The sequence below is a fragment of the Hylobates moloch genome, unplaced genomic scaffold (assembly GCF_009828535.3).
Source record: "Hylobates moloch isolate HMO894 unplaced genomic scaffold, HMol_V3 SCAFFOLD_21, whole genome shotgun sequence".
Classification (NCBI taxonomy): Eukaryota; Metazoa; Chordata; class Mammalia; order Primates; family Hylobatidae; genus Hylobates; species Hylobates moloch.
The window spans coordinates 31,082,906-31,109,508 of NW_026652296.1; the positions used below are offsets into that span (position 1 = coordinate 31,082,906).

The following is a 26,603-nucleotide window of genomic DNA, read 5'->3' on the forward strand; positions in this document are numbered from 1 at the left end:
CCAAATCTCATCTCAAATTACAATCCTCATGTGTCAAGGCAGTGACCTGGTGGGAGGTGATTGGATCATGTGGGTGGTTCCCGCATGCTGTTCTCACTATAGTGAGTGAGTTATCAAGATCTGATGGTTTAAAAGAGTTTGGCAGTTCCCGCCTTGCTCTTTCTCTCACGTGCTGCCATGTAAGACATTCCTTGTTTCTCCTTCACCTTCTGCCATGATTGTAAGTTTCCTCAGGCCTCCCTAGCCATGCAGAACTGTGAGTCAATTACACCTCTTTTATTTATAAATTACCCAGTCTCAGGCAGTTTTGTTTGTTTGTTTGTTTTTGAGACCGAGTTTCACTCTGTCACCCAGGCTGGAGTGCAATGGCATGATCTCGGCTCACTGCAACCTCCACCTCCTGGGTTCAAGCGATTCTCCCACCTCAGCCTCCTGAGTAGCTAGGATTACAGGCACCCACCATCATGCCCAGCTAATTTTTGTATTTTAGTAGAGATGGTGTTTCACCATGTTGGCCAGGCTGGTCTTGAACTCCTGACCTCAGGTGACCTGCCCGCCTCAACCTCTCAAAGTTCTGGAATTACAAGCATGAGCCACTGTGCCTGGCCTCAGGTAGTTCTTTATAGTAGTATGAGAATGGACTAATACAGTGCCCTCTTATCCTTCAGAGTAAAGTGGTTGAACACTAGACATGATCAGACTTCTCAAAGAGGGAGAAAGTTTATGTGTTTTACGATGTTGGGGGGCAACCTAAGAGATTCTTGACTCTGAACCTTTTAGATCTCAGTTTATGTTGCAACAAAAAGTGTTGGCTTTTTCCCCCCACTTAATAACTTTATTTAAAACAAACAAAAGTAGTTTTCATATTAACTTTTTATTTTCTCTCTAGCACTTGGGGCTAGAAAGTGTGTTGTCACTACAAACGTCCAAATTTATTTAATGGTATACAGAGGTATGCACAAGGTCATGTAATATCAATATATCCCAAATTAACCAAAGCGTGTTTATTGATATATGTAATGAAGGCCTTTGCTATTTGATCCACAGAACATAGGATGTTCTTAGTCTATCACAAAGCTCTATGTGTTTACATATTATTTCTGTAGATTATTTTCAGAAGCAGATTTTGTTTCCATGGTATGAGTGAGCACATTGGCTTATGTGTAAGTTAGAAATAATTGTTAATTTTTAATATGTACTTCATGGTAAAATTTCTTAGACATACACAAATGAGTAAAAACCAAATTTAGGGAATTGGTATTAGTTTCTAAAGTTTTGTTTATTTTCATTTGTAAGAAGTCATTTACTTAAGGTCCAATTAATATAAATGAAATTATCATAGTTTATGTTTAAGGAATACCCAGAAATTGTGCTGTTCTATTTATTTTATAAGAGGGTAGCCAGGATTTACTTTGGAACCTCCTGGAGCTCTTCAATGCTCTTTGACCTAATGAAATCTATCTTTTATTACTAGAAACGCATTATTCTTATGTTTTAATGAGAATAATCATTTACATACTTCACATAATGGGTAAAGACATTTTGTTTTATGAATCTATATTTTTTCTTACTATAATGAGAATGTTATAGATTATGCATTTGTATTAATGGCATTTCTTAAAGCAGTAGATTTAATTATAAACTAAACCAACCTAGAAACTATTGTAGGTATCTGTAAATTGCGTTGTAGGTACTATAAACTTAGTGGAGTCTCTTAAATCAGGAGAATGTGTTGTGAATACATTTGTAAATTATTAAAATATATTTCAAGATGTTTTGCTGATTTTAATAGGTGTTTTTATTGGAGATCACTCCAAAGTTATCAAACTTTGAAGGTACAAAACTTTATATTTGTATAAAAGTCTACTGTTTACAAAGCAAAAAAAGAAAAAAACCCAGAAATATTAATATCTAAAGATTTATAATTTAAGGTAAAACATACCAGTGGTTGAAAGAGGAATATTTCCTTCCATGAAAATAGCAATTGGCTTGGAAGGTGTGTGACATAAAGTTTCATGCCTCCAAAAATCATAGTTTGGAATACAGGACTCCAAAATTGATGCAATAGGCCAGGTGTGGTGGCTCACACCTGTAACCCCAGCACTTTGGGAGGCCGAGGCGGGTGGATCACTTCAGGTCAGGAGTTCAAGATCAGCCTGAACAACATGGAGAAACCGTGGCTCTACTAAAAATACAAAATTAGCTAGGTGTGGTGGCAAGTGCCTGTAAACCAGCTACTCAGGGGCTGAGGCAGGAGAGTCACTTGGACCGGGGGGGGCGGAGGTTGCAGTGAGCCGAGATTGCACCATTGCACTCCAGCCTGGGCAACAAGAGCGAAACTCCATCTCAAAAAAAAAAAACAAAAATTATTTTAATTGATGCAATAGTGTCAGCAAGATGGCAGGATCTGTGCTTGGTGCAGCAAGTTGCCTTCCCAAGGAAAGAACTGTCAAGGAGTTCTCAAGGAATTCCAATCCTTCAATAAAGATATGCTAGATGCATAGATGTTTATTCAAGTAATAACTTTTTGTAGAAATCACGTGCAGAATTCATTTTCAACTTTAGGTTGACTTGGTGCAGCATGGATAAAATTTGAATATTTGAAAGAAAGGGTAGCCTGAAGTCCATGAGCTAAAATTCACCCTTCATCTACCATATTTCACCCCCACTCACAACATTAGATGCAGATGACTAGGGAAGACTTTGGGACACATGAGGAACTGGGAGCCCGTGGATGCCTCTCCAGAACACTAAAGATTAGGCCTGTAGGCTTAGGAATTAAAACTTCCTAGTCTGAAATCAAGCTCTACCAGCTCCCAAGTGTGTGACCCTGGGGACACTATTAACCTCTCTGTTTCTTGAGTTTCCTCAACTGTAAAATGGACATAATAATCAAACCAACCTCATAAGATTGTTATGGGAATTAAATGAACTAATATATGCAAAGTGCCTAATAATATCTGACGGTATCCTCAAACCTAGATATTCAGTTTTACTATTATTATTATAGATATTAGCTAGACATTATTGTTGTTAGGTAGAATTTTAGTAATAGCAACAATTTATAAAACAGATCCTCTGCCGTCAAGGATTTCTGATGCTATGTGACAACCTCGGCCAATGTCTGGGGGAGGTGGGGGTACCATGGTGATGAGCTGAGGTCATGTGCTTAGCCCTAGAATCATGGGTGCTGAGATCATATGCTCAGCACCAAAGTCATGGTGCAGCCATGGCCTCTGGGGAGAATCACTATGACTAGGGCAAGGTGCATCCTAATTAGGGTCTACACAGATGCTCATAGAAAAAGTGCTCCAAATCTTGCCTCATGCTTGGATAGGAGACAAGAAAATGCTCCCAAGTGGAAATCTAGAGGAACAGGGGAAATGGACTGAGAGGGAGAGGAGACATCACACAGAAATACACCTGTATAGAGCAGGCTGCACACAACTGTGGGTCCTACGAGCAGAGGAGGTGGCAGGGCCTGTCCAGGTGAGCTGGGACACAGATATCTGTCTGAATGACTGTCATGAAGAGACCTCAGACTCTATGCTCTGCAGGGGAGGAGAAGCCCCACCTTGCCATGATGTCCCAGAAGGGAAGTTGCTGTGGGAGAAAGGGGCCATGAGACTGGAGCCATCTTCCATTGTGACAGAGGAAGCAGACACAGTTGCCACTGCTGGGAAGTTGCTGACATCTGTGCCTGGGGTTCCCAGACCTGGGAGCCTTGGACAGTGCTGGAGAGAGGTTGACTGACATAGAGCCTTCTCTATGTCCCAGAGACTCTTACCTCATGCCAGGGGTCCCATGACCCTTCCTAATTTGAGAGTTCAGACCTATAGGGTTCTGTAGCCAAGGATTGAGCTTGCAGCTTCAGAGACCATAATTCCAGGTGTGGCACATTTGAGGGCTTGTGGCTACAGAAGCCTTTGGGGATGGAACCAAATCTCCTGGGTGACCCCTACATAAAGTCTCTCAAACCAACACCAAGTAACAAGCTGAGCAAATCAAAAAACAACAACTGCTCTTAGATCTGTCGGAGAAATGAGGTCACAGGGCAAAATTAGAGAGACAGCAGGGTGATATGGAGAATTACAACTTCCTGAATTAGAAACCTCCACGGGAATGAGTGCTGGGGTCAGAAAACCTGCACCATGAATGGTGAATTGCTGTAAGTTCAGTGGGGGCCAGTCTGAGTTAAAAACTCAAGAGGATCAAGTCATGGGAACTCCCACACTTTTGTGAATTTTACCTACGGCAGCTTGATTTGTCCTCATAGTGGGTATGAGAGAAATATTCAGTAGTGCTTCCTGAAGAGGAAGGGGAAAGGGGACCATTTCAAATTATACCAGAGTGTTCTCATCATCTTATGCTTGTTCCATATCAGAAATATACAAGAAGACAAGCACTGTTCCAACTATCCTTGCTATGTTTTACAAAGAAATAATAATTTAATCCTCAATGTTTCTAATCCTTTGAATTACCATAAACTAAATATTTTTCCCTTCTGTCCACATTTGCAACTGACAGTATTATATTTTCTAATATTTTGACAAAAATTATGAGGATCACAGAGTAGTCATTATTTTTCCCTTTGGATGTAGACTTGCTTTCCAGGGTTTCAGTGTTTTCACAGTCGTTTTTGTAATCTTGCACTGCCATGCAAAGTGAGGACTGCCCTGTATTTAGTATAATATATGTAGTAATATAATACAGTGCTAAGGAGAAAAGCTAATCAAGTTAAGAGACATTGGAATGCTAGGGTGGAGAGGAAAATGGATATTTTACATAGGGAGGTTTACAGAAGTTGCCTTTAATAAACTGAAGGACAGAAGAGTGAGCCACGCAGCTGTTGCGGGGAAGGAGCCGAGGAATGGCAGGATTTGACTTTTCCAAAAAATAACTGAGGCTGGAAAAATGCAATCCATCAGAGGCTCTATAAGCGGTCCAGGAGGAGATGATGCTGGCTGGGACCATGGAGGAGTGGTGGAGGTGAGAGGTGTGCAGGTTATGAGTACAGTTCCTTTGTGTGCCGGAGCAGGCTTGGACTGGCTCAGGAGAGCCAACTGTTAAATTTTCAGGAATTGTGTATTCTAGTTGTTAAAGTGTTAGAAGCTTGAAATGGGCCATGTTGGGGATATTGACCCCACAGAAATTGACAAAAACTACAATTCAGCCTTCTTTTTTCTTTCAAACATTTACCATCTATCTCACTAGGGGACATAAGCATTTTGAAGCAGAACTGAATATGAGATATAAACAAAGAAGAAATCAAGAAGGACTTCACAGCTTTAGGGCTGTCACAGTATTTTTACCATGAGCAACAGAGTTGGGAAGGTTGCAGGATGATAGAAAAACTGGTGTTTCCATCACAGAGAGAGGAGAGAGAGATGCTTTCTTTCTAGGTGTGAGGAGTAGGACACTGTCTTAGTCCATGTATGTTGCTATAAAAGAATACATGAGGCTGGGTAATTTATAAAGAGAGGTTTATTTGGCTTTTGGTTCTGCAGACTGTACAAGAAGCATGGTACTTGCATCTGCTGCTGAGGGCCTCAGAGTGCTTCTACTCACAGTGGACAGTGAAGTGGAGTTGGCATAACATGGGGAGAGAGGAAGAGAAAGAGAGAAGAGGGAGCTGCTGGGCACTTTTAAACAATCAGATCTTGTGGGTACTAATAGACCAAGATAACACCAAGTCATTCATGATGAATCCATCCCCATGACCCAAACACCTCCCACCTGACCCCACCTCCAACATAGGGGATGAAATTTCACATTGAGATTTGTAGGGGAAAAATATCCAAACTATATCATATGTTTAAACAAAGAGGAAGGAGAATCATTTTTTCTCCTTAAAACCAGGATGAGTGTTAATTTGTATTCAGGAGGCAATAGAGAATCTCAACAAGGCTGGCTAATTGGGTAGGCAGGAATCCAGAAGGCAGAATAACTCTTGAGAATCTGGACTGCAGTTTGTGGCTTATGGACAGTCCAAGATGATGGAGGAGAGGTGTCCTGATGTGTTTAGATTTGGCGTGTTTCCCACATCCTAGGGAGGTGTCATGGGTCACTCCCCAGAGCCCCATCCCATGGCCTCTGCTCAGGACCATGAATGAAGACTGCTCTGGAGAATCAAGGACTCTGCAAAGGAGCAACAGGAGCCTGTGGGCAGGAAGATGTCCTGGGAGGGGAGGCGTTTGGAGCTCAGTCTGGGGAAGCTTCTCACCAGCCCCTTCTCTCAGTCAGAGCCATTCAAGGAAGGAAGGAGGCAGCAGAGACTGGGGATCCCATGTGGCAGGGGAGGAGGGAAGGAGCTGTGGGTAACATGTCCATATTTAATCATCTGCTTATCATTTAAGAAACATTTCCTGGGAGGCTGTTATATTCCTGGTGCTGGTCTCCTTCTGGGATGCCTGTTGCAAGTGGACAGGCAGCCCTGAGAGAGGACTCTGCCGGCTCAGCCCTCCTCCTGAGTCCCGATGCCCCTCCCCTCATTGCTTCCACTCAGGCACACAGAGGGTCAGAATGGGTACAGCCCTAAGAGCTGCCCATCTGCAGTTTCTCAACATGACTTGACAGTGAGGATTCTTTTGGGCCCATGGAGGTCAGCATCAAATAATCTAGAGATGGCCTGCAAGGGACCACCCACTCAGTAGCCCCTGATTCATGCTCCTCTTCTCACCTCCTCATGCGACCCCTCGGGTGCTGTAAAAACCTTTAAACACCCTGGCTATAGTTCGCCTCCTCAAGCACTCACACACTTCCTGGGGTTGGGAGACTCTTAGAGTCCCGACTCTTAGAGACCCTGAGAGTCCTGAGGATCCTGAGGGAGCTCTGTCACCTTCTCTAAACTCCACTGACCCTGATGCTGCATGGTAATGTGGGCTGGGCCCTCCTCCTGGCCCTGCCCTTTTGGGGCAGCCCTTGGTCAGGCTTCCATCCCCCACACTTACAGTCAGGCCTTCTGCTTCCAGTAGACGTAGATGACAGAGACACCAACCACCAGCAGCACCTTGGGGCCCAGGAGGAAAGCTACGAGAAGTGGAGCAGTAGGAGCCAGTGCTGGGCCTGGAAATCAGGAGACAGGAGAAGTTAGGAAGGGGCTACCCAGGATGCCATCCCAGAGGCCCCCACTTACCCGATCTGAGGCTACCTGGGACCGTCAATGCTCCAAAGCTTTTGCAACTGCATCTTACCCTGGCTACCCTAGCTCCAACCCAAGGCAGAAGCCAGGGAAAGAGGTTCCTCATTCCCTTACCCTGTCCCAGGCTTCCAGGTTATCCTCCCGGAGGGACGAAGTGGAGAGAATGTGTACTCATGCATTCACATGTGTGGCACCTGAGTCCCTCACTTCATCCTCACAAGCCTGTAGAGGGCAGGGATTATTATTCCATTCTGATGGGGAAATTGAGGCTCAGAGAATTTAGGGAGGGTCACAAGGTTACTCGCATCCAAACTTAGGGAAGCCCATCATTATGTCCCTTAGGATGATTCCTGAGACTGTGTCCTTTTGAACAAGACAAGTCTAATTTCCCAGGGTCATAGGAAGAATTAACCGAGTACCCCCAGTTTGCTAAGAGATAGTTTATTTTCTCTTTGTTTTCTTTCCCCTTTCCCCCTGCCCCCAGTTTCCTACTTAGCCCTTCAGAAATGCAAATATAACCTTTCGCCTTCCCCTCACCAGACATTCCCTGCATGGCAAGTTCTTCTGTATGCTCCAAGACAGATCTCTCCTGGAGAGTTGGCACACCAAAGCATACCCACCATGGAAACTTCACCTCCAGGATTAGCCTCCAGACTTTCATCCACCAGGAGGGCATATGGAAAGCATGCCCCCTTGGCCATGTTTACAACTTACTTCTGCTCAGGATGGCACCAACTCAACTGTCGGGTAGCTAAGTCACCAGGCTAGCAGAGGGACCCCTGCCCTTGTTCCCATCCCCATTACCTTATAAAAGTGTCTGCTTTGTTCTCCAAAGGGGAAGCAGCACATTTAAAGGCAGGACACATTGTGTCCCTTCCCCAACCTAGCTTTGGAATAAATTCACGTTTTTTTGGTATCAGACCTTGTGCTTCTTGATTGGATTCTACATGCAGCAAGCAACTAACATGCTTTTTGGTTATATGAGGATGGCTTCAGAGTGAGAGTTGCAGGCTGCCCTGCTTAGCCCCAGCGGTGAGGGTTGACCCCATGTTCTCGAGAGCTGGGGAGGCCCTTGAGGGACTGGGCCTAATGTACTGTGCTGGATAGAAAACACCCTGGCATGACTCTCATGCTTGGGAGGGACTCAGACATCAAGCTCACCTCGACCCCAGAGCAGGTGCCGTCTGAAATCTCTCTGTTGGATAGACAGTCAGATTTGGGGAAGCACACATTTGGATTCTTTGCAGTTTTACAATGAGCATTTTTTTTTGCTGTTAAAAGCAAACAAATGAAGATATGTTTACTTCTGTTTTCATGTATGTTTTCTGAGAAATAAAATGGTCCTGCTGGGTCCTTAAGGAAGGAATGGAGATAGCATATGTGGCTGGAATGTTGGAGGCCGGCAGTTCTCAGCTGGGTGGCTCTCTGGGACTTTGTCTCCCCTGAGGAGAGCTGCACTCTCCAAGTTCACTCCTCCTTCTAGGGGGCAGCCCATAGAAAGATTGGTTGAATTGAAAATAGGAAGGCCACGCCTCTCTACTCAATTAACAAAACTCTAAGGGACTCTCTCAGCCCTTGGCTTCTCTGCAGAATCGGCTGGGTCTTTGTCCTGCCTGCACTGTGGCTCAGCACGTCCCTCTCCTACACTTCTGCCTCACTCCCTTAGGCATATTGACCCTGGCAGCACTCTAGCATGCTTCCTGAAATCCTGTATCCACCTCCAGTTGGCCTCCTAGCAAAACTGACAGTGGAAATGGTCTGAAAAGCAGACTCTAAAATGCAAGTTTGGAAACTGACCACTCATGAAGATCAGCTGGCAATGAGGACCCCAGGGCTGGTAGTGAGTGGAGCTGGGCAGGCCCTGGCTTGCAGCTATGGTGCAATTAATAACAACTTTCACTGTCAGTGAGGTGGGAAGGAAATTCCTTGGCATCAGGCATTTGAAACCGGATTGGGAAATGGTAGTTATGAGGACTATGGTGTTTGATGGCTGTTGCTGGGCATCAATTCTTTGGAGAAAGACGATGAGAAGCTAAGAGTAACTTATCATGAATTAAGGCTCAGTGTGAAAACCAGAGGACTTCTTGGCACCAGTGTAGATTGTTATCTCCTGGAGCCAGAGGGCAGAAAGAAGATTGGGTTCCAGATCATTATAGGAGTAGCAGAACCACAGAGGTGGATGAATCTCAGCTTCAGTGGGCTGCTATGCTGGGCTAGGGCCCTGATGGGGAAGTTGTGGGACCCTGAGATGTGGGAGGGAATGTTTGGGTCAAAGCACTTACAGATCATCAGCCATCTTCTGAGTTTCTGGGGACAGTTGCAGCAGCATAACTAATTATCTCTATAACTAACCTCCCCAAACCAAAAGAAAAAACAAAAAAGGAAAAGTAAATTTTGCACAAATCTGACTCTGAGTATTACTTGAACAAAGAATGCCAAACTGCAAAATGGCCGTGGGTCAAAAGAGAACCTTCACCACACCCTAGTGCACAATCTCACTAGGCTGCCACGCTGCTGGTGCAGTATGTCACATAAGCCATCTTGCATGTTGTGTACCAGCCTAGACAACCTAAAACACATTTCCTGCCATAGCACACGAGCAAGGATGCTACATCCAGCACACCGAAAGCACCCAAAAATGGCAGCCCTGGTCAGAGCTCAAGTGAGTGGATGGAAGTCTAAAAAGCAAATTCAGCTTCAGATAGATGGTGCAGATTCATCTCTTCCTGCTCCTCCTTGAGAAGTATGATGAAGAACTCTGGCAATATGAGGAGCCAGGCATAGGAGAACTTCCAAGGCAAAAAAGGAAGGGAGACTGGCTAGGGATCTGAGGACTGAGGAACAGCTGTGAGGCCAGGCACCTGGGAACCATCCCCACAATATGAGCTCCCAGCCACAGAACATGATAAAAAAAAAGACACAGAAAAGAGAAAAAGTCTCTATTCAATAATATAAATCCCCACTTCAAGAAACTACAAGAAGTAGAGCAAAATAAACTCGAAGCAAGCCAGAGATAGGAATTAATAAGAAAGAGAAGAGAGCAGAAAATTAATGAAATTAAAATTTAAAAACAATACAAAAACCAACTGAAGCAGCTGATCCTTTGAAAGGATCAATAAAATGGGAAAAATTATAGCAAGGCTGATGATGAAGAAAAAAGAAATGGCACATTTTAAATATCAGGATGAAACGAGGGCTATCACTACAGACCCTGCAGACATCAAAAGGATCATAAGGGATATTATGAACAACTCTACACACAGAAATATGACGACATAGATAAAATGGACCAAAAACTCTTTGAAAAGCACAAGTTGCCAGATCTCACCCAATATGAGATGAATAATGTGAATAGCCCTAAACTATTGAGGAAGGTGAATTCATAATTTTAAAGTACCCCAAAATATTCTTGAGGTACAGATATTTCATAGAAAAATACTACCAAACATTTACAGATAAATTAATACCAAATCTGGTGCACAGAAAAATGGTTACAAAAGAAATTTGGGGAAATTTGAATGTATGCTCCATTTTAGGTGATGTGAGATAATTATTTTAACAATTTTATGAAATTTGATGGCATAAAATTTTAAATTTTATGAAGTTTATAATGATATTGTTTTTGTAAAAAATGTCCTCAATTATCAGATCACCCAATTGTGGACTCCTCTTGCAACTGCGTGGGCACGCATAACTGGGTGAGCAGTGGACGTGACTATGTACTTTCCATACATCTCTGATTGTAGGGGACATTGTTGTCCTCCACTTCCTGTCTTCACTCTTCCAGCAGACAAATCAGCGACCCAGCATTGACCCAGTAGATAAAGCCAACGCCATAGAGTATGTGGCTGGGCCTTCTAAAAGTCTTCTGGAATAGACACCCCTCCTGGTATTATACGAGAGGGAAATAAGATATATTTTGGTCATAGATGGGGGAACACTGGCCAAATTCACATCCTTGGGATGATGCCAGCAGAAAGGGACGTTTTTCAAGTTAGCATAAATTTGCATTACAGGCTGGTAGTGACCCTGTCCTCAGGACCTCAGACTTACCTTAATTAGTTTGGACCAGTCATCTGGTCTAATGCCTTGATCTAATTGTCTTCAACAATATCCCCCATTGCTTCCCAAGTCCTGGTTTCCCCTTCTGTAAAACTCCAGACTCACTGGATGGTTGAAGCAGGAAAGGAGATCATAGATGAACAGAAGTTTGCACGTAATAAATCTACAGAGAGCCGTTGTGATTGTTATTGGTCAAATATCACCATCAGGACCCAAAGGAGGCCCATGCTTTGACCACTCATGGTCACCTGGGGGCCTGGTCCAGGCTTAAACTCCACATGTCTTTCTGAAATTCATACAGCAGATGCCAGAGTCTGCTGGGGGCAGGTCACAGATATGAATGGAAAAGTTTAGGAAGGAACAGACAAGGCAGAGGTCAGAAGGAGTAGGAAGGAGACGGGGTGGCTGATGAGAAACGGGAATGTAACAACTGTCGGGTAAAAAGCAAGATGCAGAACGTGATGAACACATGATCCCCTTGCCTCCTTTCTTCCTCATTCAGTACACATTTATGTCAAACAATCTGTCAGGTTGTACCTCAAACTCTTAATAGTGATGACGCTTGGAGGGTGAGATTTGGAAGAATGATGCTGACTTTAAAATTCTACTTTATATTTATAGACTTCTAGCTTATTTTATGACAACATAAATATTAATTTTAACATGAAAGAAAAAGATAAAATTTAAAAATTTGAAGTAACCTTACCAGGAGGGGTATCTGAGCACTGTTCTTTCTGGTGGGCTGAGACCTTCAGGTCATGGCTTTTGCTGATCGCTGGCTGCCCGTCATGCTCGACCTGGCAGGTGAGCTTCACATCATCCCTGTGGGCACAGGTGTTCACTAGGAGCCAACTCATCCAGTTGTAGGTACCATCCTTGTTTTCTGTGAGGGTCGAAGCTGTTTCTGTTCGGGACACATTTCCATTCTCCAACCAGGTCAGCTGTAGTCTCTGGGGGTAGAACTTCCTCACCTGGCAGGTGACGTTCGTCTGGTTCTCTGCCCTCATGGGCTGTTGGAAAACCTCCAAGGTGGGTGGAACTGAAACAGCACAGGGCAGAAGCTCTGATCTTGTGGTACAGACAGATCACAGGGAGGGCTAAATAACGTAGCTCCCACCAACACAGTGAGGGCATCACCAGGACAGTGCTAGGCAGGCAGCAGATGCTCAGACATTGAGGGCACTCTTCGCATATGAGTGAAATTACTAAGCACAGTGCCTGGCGCACAGTAGGTGCCCAAGGACTAGTAGCTCCTACTAGGCTAAGAATGAGTGATATCTACAAGCACAACCCCTGGCATGCAGTTGGAATGTCAGAACTGTAGCAAAATCCGTGAAATCGCCAAGCACATAGGGATTTGGCTCCTAGTAGGTGCTCACTAATTGTAGTTGCTCTTGGTGAAATAAATGAAACTCTCTAACACAGAGCTTGGCACATGGTTACTGGTCCCCTGACAGCTGCCATTAAAATGATAGTGAGTGATCAGCACACATAGGTGCATGGAAGGTGGACAACACAGTTAGGAATTAGATTCCAGGCCATTCAAGATCTGGAGTAATAGACTGGGGAGAGGGGGGTGGGCTTGGCAGCCAGGTGTGGGCTTGGGCTGGGTGTGAGGGTCCTCTACCTCGGATGGCCTCAGACAAGTTGGCAGTCCCACGAAGAGGGTCCCCCTGCAAGGTGAGGTGGGCCACCTCGCAGATGACTTGAGAGTGAACGTCCTCGTGGGTCAGCACCACCTTGGCTGTGCTGTGGATGCTGTAGGACACACTCTCTCCTGCAGGGTCCACGTTGGTCTGGAAGTCTGAGAACTGATTCCCATTTTTGAACCATTTCAGGGTGATGTCTCTGGGGGAGAAGCCATGGGACTCGCAGGTGAAGCTCACTGTGTGCTCAGGTGTGGCCCTCGCTGCGGGGCCCGATACCACGGGGGCAGAGGGTTTGGCTACAAAAGGAGCATCGATAATCAGGAGACATGGCTGAGATGACCATCACTAATGATAGGCATGTGATATGTTAAGAACCTTCATGGACATTAATTTTTAATATTTCTAATGTTGTGAAGGCAGTGTCCTTATTCTCATTTTACAGATCAGGTCACAACAGCTCTGAGAGGTGAGAACCAGCCCATGGTCAGACAGTGAGTAGGGGCAGGGCCCAGAGGGAAGTCCAGGCCTGAGTTCAAAGTCCTCTCCACACAGGGAGACTTCCACCAATCTGGGCATAGGAACAAAATTACTGATTGGTCTCCCTCCATGTTATTAACTGGTCCTAGCTGACTTCGCCCAGAGAGCTCACTAACCTCTGAGAGGGCGTTTATAGAAGCCAATACAGGGATCAATGGCAAAGTGTCACCACCATGAGAGCTGCAATCAGGCTGCTCAGCCCAGGACAGGGGTGGTCTGACACACCCAGCTCCTCATCTGCAAAATAGGAGGACGGCATTTCTACTTCCTGGGATGTTGCCAGGATTCAATGGGGCAATGGAAGCAGTTTTGCTCTGGATCAAACACAGAAGATGCTTCCCCCAAAAAACATAGATCTATCTTTAACCCAGACTTTACAGAAACACAGAGGTCTCTCTTTAGGTATTTATGAATTAGCACATATTTTTGTTCTTTTCACAAATATTTCAGTCTGTTTTGTTTTTAACACTTTTTGCTGTATAACTGAACAATGCAAGTGTTTGGAAAGAGGTTGGAGCATTACTGCACACTATAAAAAGTAAAGCTGAGTGAGTCTGCTGAGACAAGGGCTGTAAGTCTGCCTGGTGGGGATGAAACCTTGGCTTCCCAACCTGCTCACCACTCAGGTCTCCTCTCTGAGCCTCCGTGTCCTCATCTTTAAAGGAGGCAACAAACAGCTCCTCCCTCATAGCACTGGTTTTAAGGAGACTCTGGCACAACTGCTGGTCTCTGGCCTCCTCCCTGCCTCCCTCCTGTCTCATCAAGAGAATCATTTAGGCCGACAGCATGGCTAAAAGGGGTGAGCATCCTACTTGGAGTTAGCCAATCTGAGTCACACGTGAGCCACTTAATGACTGTGATTGCCTGGGCTGGGGAGGCACCACCTGGAAACTTCTGTGTCTTTGCCTGTGATACCTGCACAATCAGGATAAAGCCACCTTCCCTACCTATGTTCAAGGGTTGTGGGGAGCCCTGATTGCTACATCATCTAGGAGGGAAATTAGGCAATTTTCTCAAATATGAAAACACACATATCTTCTGACCTAGGAAAGTCACTTCCAGTTGGAATTTCCCATCTGAAGAGGGTGAGACATGTGCAAGGTCATCCACTGAAGGATTGCTCTAGTAGCTCAAAGTTGGGAATAAATTACATACCCATTGACAGAAGACTGTAAAATAAAATTTGATATTTCCATTAATTGGAGTATTCTGCAGCTTTAAACAATGGAGCAAGCCTTTATGTCCTGATATGGAATCTCCATATGGAACGATAGGGTGTACGTTTGGGAGAAGTTTTCCAATCAGCAATGGACTTTAGTGTCTGAATGTGAGGTGCATTGTGAACCTTTGGGAAACTGATGAAAAGAGAAATGCTGGCTACCTGACACGTGGTTCTGTTTGAGGAGCTTTTATTGAGCACCTATGACGCACCTAGCTCTTCTGTGGAGACAGTGTCTAATACTGGGGAAGGAAGGAGACTGTCTCAATTCAGATATGGACTCTGGCTCCAATTCTGTCATTATCTGGCCCTGTGACCATGGACAAGTCCCCTGTCATGTCTTGGCTTCAGTCTCCCATCTGTAAAGGGGGTTGGGCTGGATGGTCTGAAGGTCCTTCCTGTGCTAACATTCCAGAATTTAGGAGTTAGGATGAAGCTCTTGGGCCTCTGGCAGGAAACCCCAAATAAGCATTGTTGCTGCCTTATATGAGAAACCCCTAAGTCACCCACATGTGGGACCTCTTTCCTGAGGTGAGGGACATTCTGAGATGATGCAGCTCTGCTTGGAGCCCATGGTAACTGTGTGACTCAGTCCGTGAATCACACAAGGGTTTCCCAAATGGACCCACAGCAAATGCCAAACTTATTGGCATCTCTTCCCACCAGGCCATCAGATTCAACAGTGAATCTGTGCCTCCCAGAAATCTTCCCCGTGTGATGTTTCTGAAGATTAAATAAAGAAAAACACAATTTACCCTCTTCATGAGCTGGATGGATTTCTCCTCATTAGAAGGGAAGAGAATGTAAGCTTGGTGGGGAAGAGCTTTGGGCTGTTTCATTCACTGCTGTTTGCACAGCATTTAGGGCAGAGCGTGGCGTACAGTGGGGTCTCAGTGAGTGCCTGCTGCATAAAGAAGAGACTCGGCCACCCTGAGCGGGAAGCCTTCTCTAGAGGCAGAAGGCAAGGTCTAGCCCTGTGCCTGGGCAAGTCACTCACATTGTCAGTTCCCTCATCTGTGGAACCAAAGGGCTGGGTCAGCTTTGGAAAGACAAGAGCTGTAGAGCTGCAGACTGGGGATGCTCTCTATCCCATCATTTACAAGCCATGGAGCCTCGAGCGACTACCATGACATCTCCAAGCCTCAACTCATGTGATCTGGAGAAGGGGTGACATCAGATCATGAAAATGAGCACAAACCACCACACCTGATTGCTGCTCTAAGAATTGATAACGTAATTATTGAGTTATTGTCACACACCAGGGGTGAAGGAGGCCCACGCTGTACTCACCACGCACAGACAGCTCAGTGCCTGCTCCAGACTTAAACTCCACATCGACAGGCTCCCCTTTCCGGAACTTCACACAGTAGTAGGTGCCGGCATCTGCTGGGGTGATGTTACTGATGCGGATGGAAAAGTCCATGTTGTTTCTCTTTGTGGGGTCTGAAACAGCTGTTACCCGGGGGAAGTGGCCTTCTTTCTGATTGTAGATTAATTCCCGGCCTGGTCCAGCTCCTCTGAACCACATGATGGGCCCCACAGGGATCAGGGAGGTCACATGGCAGTGCAGAGTGGCCGACTCTCCAGCTACAACTGATAGGGACTTCTCAGGCTGAATCACCTGCAGCTCTTCCTCACCAGCCACCCCTGGAAGGGAGCATAAAGCAGTCATTTTTTCATCCTTACATGATCCTCTGTGTTTCCTCAAGTGTTTATCAATGGCTTTCATTGACTGGGTGCACACCAGGAATAGGCCTCGAGCTCAGCACACTACATGTATTATCTCATTTAACCCTCACAACTGGCCTGTGACATAAGACTGTAATACAAGCAAGGACACTGAGGCACAGAGAGGTTCAATTTCCTTTTCCTTACTTTCTTTGGTTCTTTCTGTTTGCTTTCTTTTCTTTTCTTTGTTTTTCTTTCTTTTTTTTTTTTTAAAGACAGGGTTTTGCTCTGTCTGCTGCCCAGGCTGGAGTGCAGTGGTGCAATCACAGCTCACTCTAGCCTCAACCTCCCAGGCTCAAGTGATCCTTTCTCCTTGGCCTCCCAAGTAGCTGGGACCACAGGTGTGTTCCACCATACCTGGCCAATTTTTGTATTTTTTTGTATAGACACAGTTTCACCATGTTGCCCAGACTGGTCTCTAACTCTTGGGCTCAAGCAATCCATCTGCCTTGGCCTTCCAAACTGCTGGGATTACAGATGTGAGCCACCATGCCTGGCCAAGAGGTTCAATTTCAATGTAGAGCTTTGGGTTGAGGACCTGAGTAGAACTCTCGAGCCCTCCTTGGAAGTGCCATGGTTTGCCAAATACGTGCCTCCACTCTGTGGCTACATGGAGTGTTGCACTTTTTGCATCAATGTATTGGGTGGGGCCCTGCAACTTCTTTAGACCCTTGAGTTACGAGCAGAAGTGATGGGTATAATTTGTGGGCTGTGCATTTAACTGCAAGAGCCTCTGTGGATCAATTTCTCCCTTCCAGAGACCCACAAGGCTCTAATGGGGCCTGCTCCATTGCCTGGATGCGTGAATGACCGTTGCATGCAGAACTGCCAATCCACGCTGAATATGTAGCTCCCAGTAGAAATACAACGTTGTTTTAAGACCCTTGTAATATTTCACCCATAGCATAAACACATTACATAAGTTTCCTAATGCTGATGTGACAAATTACCAAAACTTAGTGTCTTAAAAGAAATGTAACATTTTATAGTTCTGGAGGTTAGAAGTCCAAAATAGTGTTACTGGGGTACAATCAAGAAGAAATGATGAATGTCAAATACACAAAGATAGAGAATAAAACAGTGGTGACTAGGGGTGAACTTGGGGGAGGTGATGGGGAGGTCAAAAGGTACAAAATTGCAGTAAGTCTGACGAAGAAGTCCAGAGATTGAATGTGCAATCTGAGGATTCTAGTTAATAATGTTGTATTGAATTCAGTATTTTTGCTTAAAAAGCACATTTTAGGTGCTGTTGACATACAACACATGCAGCATAACTATGGGGGATGATGGATGCGTCCATTTGCTTAACTTTAATATTCATTTCACTATGCATATGTATATGTGTATGTATATGAAAGCATCATGTTTTACATCTTCCATTTCGACAATTTTTAAAGAGCTTTGAGCAGAACTATGTGTCTTCTGGAGGCTCTATTTTTTGCCTTTCCAAATTCTAGAGTTTTCTCATATTCCTTTCTCACAGTTACGTCTTCCCACCACTCTAACCTCATGCATCTTCACATGCAAACATCCTGGAATACAGGGATGTTTCAATGTCATTCTCCAAGAATTAATCTCCTTCCTCCTTCTTATAAGCACCCTTGTGATGTATTAGCTCCACCCTGATATTAGACCCAGATATTAAAATGACTGTCTTAAAAATGCTGAGAGGTAAAGGAAACAATGGACCAAGAACTAAAGGAATATAAATGTCTTAACAAAATGAGAACGTTAAGAAAGAGAAATTATAGGAAGAAATCAAACAGAAACCTAGGAATTGAAAGTACAATAACTAAAAGTTCACTAGAGGGGTCCCCCAATGGGTATAAGCAGGTGGAAGAATAATCAGAAAACTGGAAGGTGGAATAATTGAAATTATTGAGACTGAGATATTGGTGGAAAATAGAATAAAATATAGAGCACAGAATCTAAGGGAATTGTGAGACATTATCAAATGTATCAACATACACCTTACTGGAGTTCCGGGGGAAAAAAGAGAGAGAAAGGAGTAGAAGATTATTTGAAGACATAGTGGACAAAAACCTTCACAAACTAGATAAAATACAGGAATCTACATATTAAGACACAGAAGAAACGCAAGTTGAACTCAAAAATAAACTCAGAGACCCACACTAAGACACATTATAACCCAACTGTTGAAAACTAAAGTCAAAGAGAGAATCCTTAAAGCAGCAAGACTGAAGCGATTCCTTACATACAAGAGACCCTCAATAAGATTTTCAGCTGAGCTCTTATACAAACCACTGAAGGGCAGAAGATAGGGGGATGGTAAGTTCAAAATGTTGAAAGAGGAAAAACATGTCAATCATGAATTCTATACCTGGCAAAGTGTCCTTCAAATACAAGGGAGAAATTATGATATTCTCAGATAAACAAAAGCTAACAGAGTTCATGACCATTAAACCTTGCCTACAAGAAATGCTAAAGGGAGTGCTTCAGGTGGAAATGAAAGGATGCTACATGGCAACTCAAAGTTGTATGAAGAAATAAAGATGTCCAGTTATGTGTACATTTTTAAAAAATCATGCTTCAATATCCCACAAAGAAGCTGTGAGCACCCTGCCCAGGTGACCAGGTAACCAGTATTTTAAAGCTGGTCCCTGCCACAATTCCTCTTCTTATCCTCCTCTACTGTGACCTAGTGACATTGAAACACCCTAGTAAAACCCATCATGTTTTTTGCTTGTGTCCTCCACCTTGACTCCCAGTAAAGGCACTTGCCCAGGGATCCCATCTCTCTTGCCTACCCATCTGCTTGATTGAGCCTGCTCCTTGGGAGCTCCTCCCACATGGCTTCCTGCATGGCCTGCCCTACTTCCTTCTCTAGGAACTGTGAGTATGCCTCTTCATATGAACTTTTCATGGCCATGTTAGAGTGATCCTCTAAGATTCAACCAGCAGGAATCACTCTAACATTTTCAATAGTAATGGCAACGAGGATGGGATCATTCTAAACTCCGGTGGAAAGTTCCTAGGGAATGCCTTTGACTTATGACTTACTGATTTGCTACTCTGATTGGCTCCACAATTTGAGAAGGCTTTTTACCCTGATGGCTTTCTTGTGCTATGCTATGTACAGCTTTGTGTTGCCTTTTGGAGTGCTGCCATGGCTCTCCATCCTGAAGTGAGGATCCTATTCCAATATCAGTAATGACATCCACCTTTCCTCAAGAGCACAAGATGATATAACATCGGTAACACCTCTTCAAAGAAGATTCATGTGATATGCATATTAATGTCACATAATCTAGCATCTGTAAGTTTTTTCTGGGGTACTCGTGGCAAAATATTCTTCATTTACAAATTTTACTTACAAATTAAAATCAACAGGCCCTTCTGTTAATGTCTTTAAATAAATTAACAAACAAAAGTATCTCTTCTCTGTAGAGACTTTGGCTGTGTCTTTCATGCCTCTTGAAGTCTCTAAACCACTCATGATGGCCATACATTTTCCCCAGGGCCTTTGATGCAAATATAACGCCCCTCTCAGCCTTTGCTATACTCCATTACAACAAGAAATTTCTGGTTATCTGTTGGGCTTTCCTGGCTTAGAGTCCAGATCTGGGGAGCATACATTCCTGTTGTACTCATTAACCATAAATTGTCCCAAAGCCAGACTCTGCTTATCTGAAATGGAGCCCATTGGAATCTAAACTTCCATGAAAATACAAAACTAAGATTGTTGCCAGGTAGAGCGGCACACCTTTCTGTTAACAGTTGGCATTATTATTACTGGGTTTGTTGATGCAATAATCCTCAACCAAACACTAGCTGAGTTCAGCAGCATATTAGAAGGAATATACACAATGAGCAAGTGGTATTTATTCCTGGAATACAAGAATGTTTTGATATACAAATGACCAACAATGTAATACATCATATTTATAGAAGAAAGAGAAGAAACACATGATTATCTCATTTGATGCAAAATAGCATTTTACAAATGTGGACATCTTTTTGTGACAAAAACCATCAATAATAGGAATATATGAAAATTTCTGTAAGACAAAAGTTATATACACATACCTTATTTTATTTTCACTTATCAGTGGCTAATTTATGATTTTATTTACCTGTTTATCATGTATATTGATTACTGTCATTATTATGACTTTATTGAAAAAAGAAATCAGTAAGATAATTGCATTTACAATTACTACCAAAAAAGATACAATAGCTAGAAACAGATTTACTCAAGGACATGAAAGACCTCCACAACAAAACTATAACACCCTGATTAAAAATAAATAGAAGAAAAATAATGGAAAGATATCCATGCTTGTGGATTAGACAATTACTTTTGTTAAAAATATACATACTACCCAAAGAGATCTACAGATTCAATTCATTATTAGTAATATTTCAATGACATTTTCCTCAGAAATGGACAAAACAATCCTCAGGTTCACATTAGTCATAGAAAATTGTGAATAGAAAGGCAATCTTGAGCAAAAAGACTGGAGGCATCACATTGCCTGATTTCAAACTTGACTACCGTGCCATAGTAATCAAAACAGCATGGCAGTGGCATAAAAATAGACACACAGACCAATGGATCAGACCAGAGATCCCAGATATTAATGCACACATTTATACTCAATTGACCTTTGACAAAAATGTCAAGCAGACACATGGGGAAAGGTCAGTCTCTTCAAAAAGTGGCGTTGGGAAACCTGGATATCCATCTGTAGAGGAATGAAATTAGACCTTCCTTTCACATGACATACAAAAATCAATTCAAAATATATTAAAGACTTAAATGTAAGATCTAAAAGTGTAAAAGTACCGGAAGAAAAGTGCCATGACATTGGTGTGGGCGATGAATTTTCAGATATGAGTCCCAAAGCCCAGGCAACAAAAGAAAAATAGACAAATGGCATTACAAAAAACTAAAAACCTTCTACACAGCCAAGGAAATAATCAACAGAGTGAAAAGACAACCAGCAGAATGGAAGAAGATATTTGCTAGCCATACATCTGATGAAGAGTCAATATACAAAATATGTAAGGAAGTGAAATAACTCAATATTAAGAAAACAACCCAACTAAAATATGGGCCAAAGATCTTAAAAGCAATTTCTCAAAAGAATACATTAAAATGGCCAGCAGGCCTACAAAAATACTCAACCTCACTATTTATCTAATAAATGCAAATTAAAACCACAGTGAGCTATCATCTCACACTTGTTATAATGGCTATAATAAAAAAGGTGATAACTAGTTTTGGAGAGGATGTGGAGAAAAGGGAATTCTTGCACACCTTTAGTGGGGATGTAAATTAGTAGAGCCATTAGCAAAAGCATTATGGAGGCTCCTCAAAAAATTAAAAATAGAACTATCATATGATCCAGCAATCTCACTACTAGGCATATATCCAAAGGACATGACATCAGCATGTCACACAGGTATCTGTGATCCCATGTCCATTGCAGCATTATTTACAATAGCCAGGATATTGAATCAACTTAGGTGTCCATCAGCAGATAAATGGAGAAAGAAAATGTGATATATACACAACGGGATTCTAATCAGCCTGACCAAAGAAGGAAATCCTGTCATTTCCAACAACATAAATGATCCTGGAAGATACTACGCTAAGTAAAATAAGCCAGGCACAGAAAGACAAATACTGCATGTCACTCATATGTGGAATTTTAAAACGTTGAACTCATAGAAGTAGAGAGGAGAATAATGGTTACCAGGCACCAGGCAGGGGTGCATTTGGGGAGATATTGGTCAAAGGATGCAAAATTTCAGTTTACTTAGGAGAAATTAGCTCCATAAATCTATTGCACAATGTGGAGTCTAGAGTTCATAACACAATTTGTATCCTCAAAAATTGTTGAGAGCAGATTTGAGAGATCTCACCACAAAAATGATATATACACAAGGTAGTTCATATGTTAATTAGTGCAAATTAGTCATTCTGAAATGTACAGTTCATATGTTAATTAGTGCAAATTAGTCATTCTGAAATGTACATGTATTTCATTAATATGGTATACATGATAAGTATATACAGTTTTCTCAAATAAAAATAAAATATTTTCTTAAAAGTTTCATTGAAATTAGAAACTTGGAGAAACAATGATAAAAAATGAAATCTCCTGCGTGCATGTACACTTACTTAAATGCACACATGCATATACATATGTATACACACACACATATATATACACACACATTTGCAAATATATATACACACATACATATATATACTACATATACACACACACACATACATTCACAAATATATATCAAAGTGCGACCTATCGTGATAGTATATAATTTTTTTGTGTGTGTTAAGCAAAATTACAACATACATTAAAATCTCATTAAAATATCTGGCCCATAGAAAGTAAAATATTTGACCCATAGAAAGCATCCAACACATTATTAACAAATTCAGAAGTCACAGTTGTAACTGGTTGTTGCTAACTAGTGTGGTAGGCAATAATTAATTCTATGTTTACTTCCCCGCATTTTCTAATATTTCTGCTAGTAGCATAACACAACTAAAAGAATGAACTTTGGAGCTAGTTGACCTGGACTTGAATCCCAGCTGCTCCACTGACTGAGGTAGGGGACAATGTATGGACAAGTTCCTCCCTCTGCCTGACTCCTTGTTTGGAAATAGGGGATAATAGTTGCAGCTTTCACGCAGGGATGTTGTGAGGATTAGTGGAGATAAAACAGGCAAAATGCTAATAACGGTGTCTACATGGTAGGAAGAGCTCAATTGTTAAACTCTTACTGCTATCATTTGGGTACAGTGTATGTGTGAGAAAAATAATTCGAAAAGTGAGACCCCTGCCCTCTAGGGCCTGTGAGGTGACATCACAGCAGGGCCCAGTGGGGAACTGAGAGGCTGCTGTGCCCAACCCTGTGGTTCTGGGGTCAGCTCCATGGCCTGAGAAGGGATCAGGACAGGTAACTTGCCTGGGAGCTGTGAGCAGGGCTCTCCAAGGTTGCACCAGGAAAGGCCCTCCAATCCTGCCTGTCCTGGGAAAGAGGAAAGAAATTAACCATGGGAAATTTAAGAGAACCAAGGGAGGTTGTAGTACCTGTTATGGGCTGAATGTGTCCCACAAAATGCATGTGTTGAAGCTCTAATCCCCAGCACCTCTGAACGTTATAGTTTGGGAGTCATGGTCTTTAAGAAGTAATTTAGTTAAATGAGGTCACTGGGGTGGGCCTTAGTCCAACATGACTGATACTCTCATAAGAAGAGGAGATGAGGACACAGTCACTCACAAAGATCATGCGTTTAAGACACAGAGAGAAAATGGCCCTGTATAAGCCAAGGAGAGGGACTTCAGTAGAAACTAACCCTGCCGACACCTTGAAAGATCAGGAGGACTGATCTTGTAGTTATGGAGGACTTCAGCCTCCATAACTACAAGGAAGTAAATGTCTGTAGTTTCAGCCACCCAGCCTGCAGTTCTTTGTTATGAAAGCCCTAGGAAAGGAATATAGGACCCAGTAAGCAGAAAATGTGGAACTTCTTAAAGAGGAAGAGGTCACGGGGAAATGCGTGGTAAGAATCAGGTCACAGGGGAGGGAGGAGCATGGGGGAACAGAGGACAAAGTGAGGAGCACCCTTAGGGAGGATGGTGGCCGAACACTCCCAGGATACACTACACCACTGCCCTACTCAAGTGATCACCATTACAGACTTCACATCCTCAGTTTGGTGAAGAGAGAGGGCTGAGCCTAGAGCCACATAACCCTGTTAGGGTGTCTCTGAGCTTACTCTGTGGACTTGGGCATGTCACTTGGCCCTAGGGCCTCAGGACTGGTGAGGATTTAAATAATGATTCTTCTCTGCTTTGTCAATTGAAATATTATCAAAATGTAAGTAATTGTTGTTGTGGTGGTTGAATCATCCAGTTGTTCAATGCCTCTGGTAGCCAGCGGCAGATCCACAGAGAAAGCACTCAGCTCCCTGATTTTCTGCTCTCAGTCAAGGCCTAATCCTTGGCCTTTCTTGGCAGCACTTGTCATTGTCTGGAATCCCTGAAAGTCCAGGGACAGGCCATGGCTCAGTGGGCAGGGAAAAAGATTTTAACCGAAAGCAATGCTCACCTGTGAGTCCCCCAAGCAGTAGCATCATCAGCAGGAAAGGACAAGGAAGGTGGGGCCAGAAGGCTGGGACGGGCATTCTGGACAACTTAAGAGTCTGCTCTGTCCAAACGTCTGTGCTGAGAAGATCTCAGAGTCTGCTCTGAGGAGACAAGACAAGCCCTGCCTCCCTCAGTTCAAGAGGAAGTAGCTGTGATGGAGTGAGGCAGTAACCTGCTTCTGGATTGTGAAATAAAAATCAGGCACAGCAACCAGCTACAATGCAAGCAGTTACGCATGCTCCATTTCAGGAGAATCAGACAGGCTTAGCAGAAATAATGCTTCCTTCCCACCTGAGGTCTGTACTCCTTCCATGGCTCCTAACCCTATCTTTATGTCTTCTTGGTGATTTGCCATCTGGGGCTCTTAAGCCAAGAAGGACCTGTGGTTATGAAATGTTTCCTAAACTTTCCATCTCAAGACCCCAGGATGTGGTTGGCTTCTGGTCCCATTCTGCACCAGCCTCAACCAAGTGCTACTCAGTTGGGGCAGGAGGAGGGGTCACAGGACCTGCTCAGTGTTGGAGAGGAACAGGTCTGCTCTTGAAATGGTTCCCTATTCTGAACTTGTATAAATATAAATGGCAAAACTTAGCCCAAATTAAGTCTCATGTGGCCCTTAGCACTTTCAGGTACCTGCACCCAGCAGAAGGAATTATTTCCTGACTTCTTCCAGGAGTGTAAGTGGGCTTAGGATAATAAGGACCTGTTTTGTGGGGTGAGGTGGGGATTATGGGTTATGGAAAGGGGATACGGTTATACTGGGGGAGAATATGGAGGGCAGATTCCTGGAGCAGTCACATCAATTTCAATACTCTTTGCTCTGCACACAGAACACCTATTCCATTCATCACTGTATTCAGATGGGAACTGAGGAGGGAGGGAGAATAAATACCCTGACTAAGAAGATGTGCTAAAGAGTTGGGGAAGTTACTGGTCCTTCCTAGGTTCAGTTTTGCCTTCTAACCTTGGGATAATAAGTCTCACTGCCATGTTTTAGTGAACATCAAAAGAGATAATGACTATGCATCCCTGAGATTCAGTAGGTTATTATTGATACTCATGGTGCCAGGTGAAGAGAGGGAACTCAAATATTGCTTTGAAATGCATTCCTACTGCATGCTGAGTTTCCCACCAGTGGCCTTCTCCCATCCTCCCAGGACTTCTAGGACCCAGCTTATATCGTGTACTTAGTCTACCTCTGACACTCTGAGATCAGTTGCTCCCTCTGGATCCTCTTCACCCTGCTTTTTGTCAATCTGTAGATGAATTCCTTTTCTTACAATCTCCAACTGTGTGACTTTCAACAAGACACTTGACTTCTCTAAGCCTTAACTTAATTACATGTAAATGGAAGTTACAACATGCACCTTGTAGTGATATGGTAAGAGTAATATAAACCATAAAGAAGGCTTGATTCATATTTAATTATAACCAAAAAATTGTGGCTGTAATTATATTTCTGTACAGGAAGAGTTCACTGCTTCCCTGATATACTTGTGCTTTAGAAACATTTCCTTGGTAGGAGAAATGGTTTCTCCTCTGTCATCTATGACTAAGAAAGACCTGTCTGGAAACCTCTCTTTCCCATGCTGGGCTTGCAATCCTTCACCTATCATGAGTAATTGTCAAATGAAATTGTAAAAGTCATCACTTTTCCATCCAAATTTCTTTTCCAATGTGGCAGATGCACAGAGGGTGAAATCATCACCTCCTGCTTCACATTCACAGAGATGAATATAAAAATGATAAAATCATGTTAATCGATGCCAAATTACACTTTAAAACAAGAAACTAGTCTCTATATGACATGAAGGTTAGTAGCTGCTGTGTTTATTGCAGATGTCCTGTGCTCCAGATACTGTGCCAAGCATTTTATGTCAGTTACCTCATTAATTCATCACTCCAGCCCCATGAAATTAGCACAACCATTAACCCTTTTTTTTACAGGTGAGGAAACTTGAGGCACACAGGCAATAATAAATTTGTTCAACATCACCCAGCTTTTAGAACTGGAACACAGGTTGTCACACTCCATGGCCTTCGCTTTTAACAGTTGTACTATGACACCTCTCATAAGAAGGGAGAGATGTCTCTCAGGAAGGAAGCAGAGAAGAAGCCACAAC

At 43.1% G+C, this 26,603-nt stretch overlaps 1 protein-coding gene across 1 annotated transcript; it reads right to left on the reverse strand.

Moving 5' to 3' along the window:
* Positions 1-5,466: 5,466 nt before the first annotated feature.
* On the reverse strand, positions 5,467-24,583 carry SIRPB1 (signal regulatory protein beta 1). The gene is made up of 6 exons (XM_032142576.1): positions 24,443-24,583; positions 15,899-16,255; positions 12,831-13,148; positions 11,910-12,242; positions 6,951-7,065; positions 5,467-6,311 (listed from the first exon to the last, which is right to left on the reverse strand). The coding sequence occupies exons 1-5, from the start codon at positions 24,516-24,518 to the stop codon at positions 6,953-6,955; spliced, it is 1,197 nt and encodes a 398-aa protein (XP_031998467.1). The 5' UTR covers positions 24,519-24,583; the 3' UTR covers positions 5,467-6,311; positions 6,951-6,952.
* Between the last annotated feature and the right edge of the window lie 2,020 nt (positions 24,584-26,603).

What these genes read in the sequence shown, in the direction of transcription:
- SIRPB1 (XM_032142576.1), bottom strand. Translation starts at nt 24,518, where the DNA reads ATGCCCGTCCCAGCCTTCTGGCCCCACCTTCCTTGTCCTTTCCTGCTG. An exon ending in ACTGCTTGGGGGACTCACAG is followed by an intron (nt 16,256 to 24,442) that starts GTGAGCATTGCT and finishes GCTCCCTTCCAG; the next exon opens with GGGTGGCTGGTGAGGAAGAG. An exon ending in GTGCTCAGATACCCCTCCTG is followed by an intron (nt 7,066 to 11,909) that starts GTAAGGTTACTT and finishes CCTGATTTCCAG; the next exon opens with GCCCAGCACTGGCTCCTACT.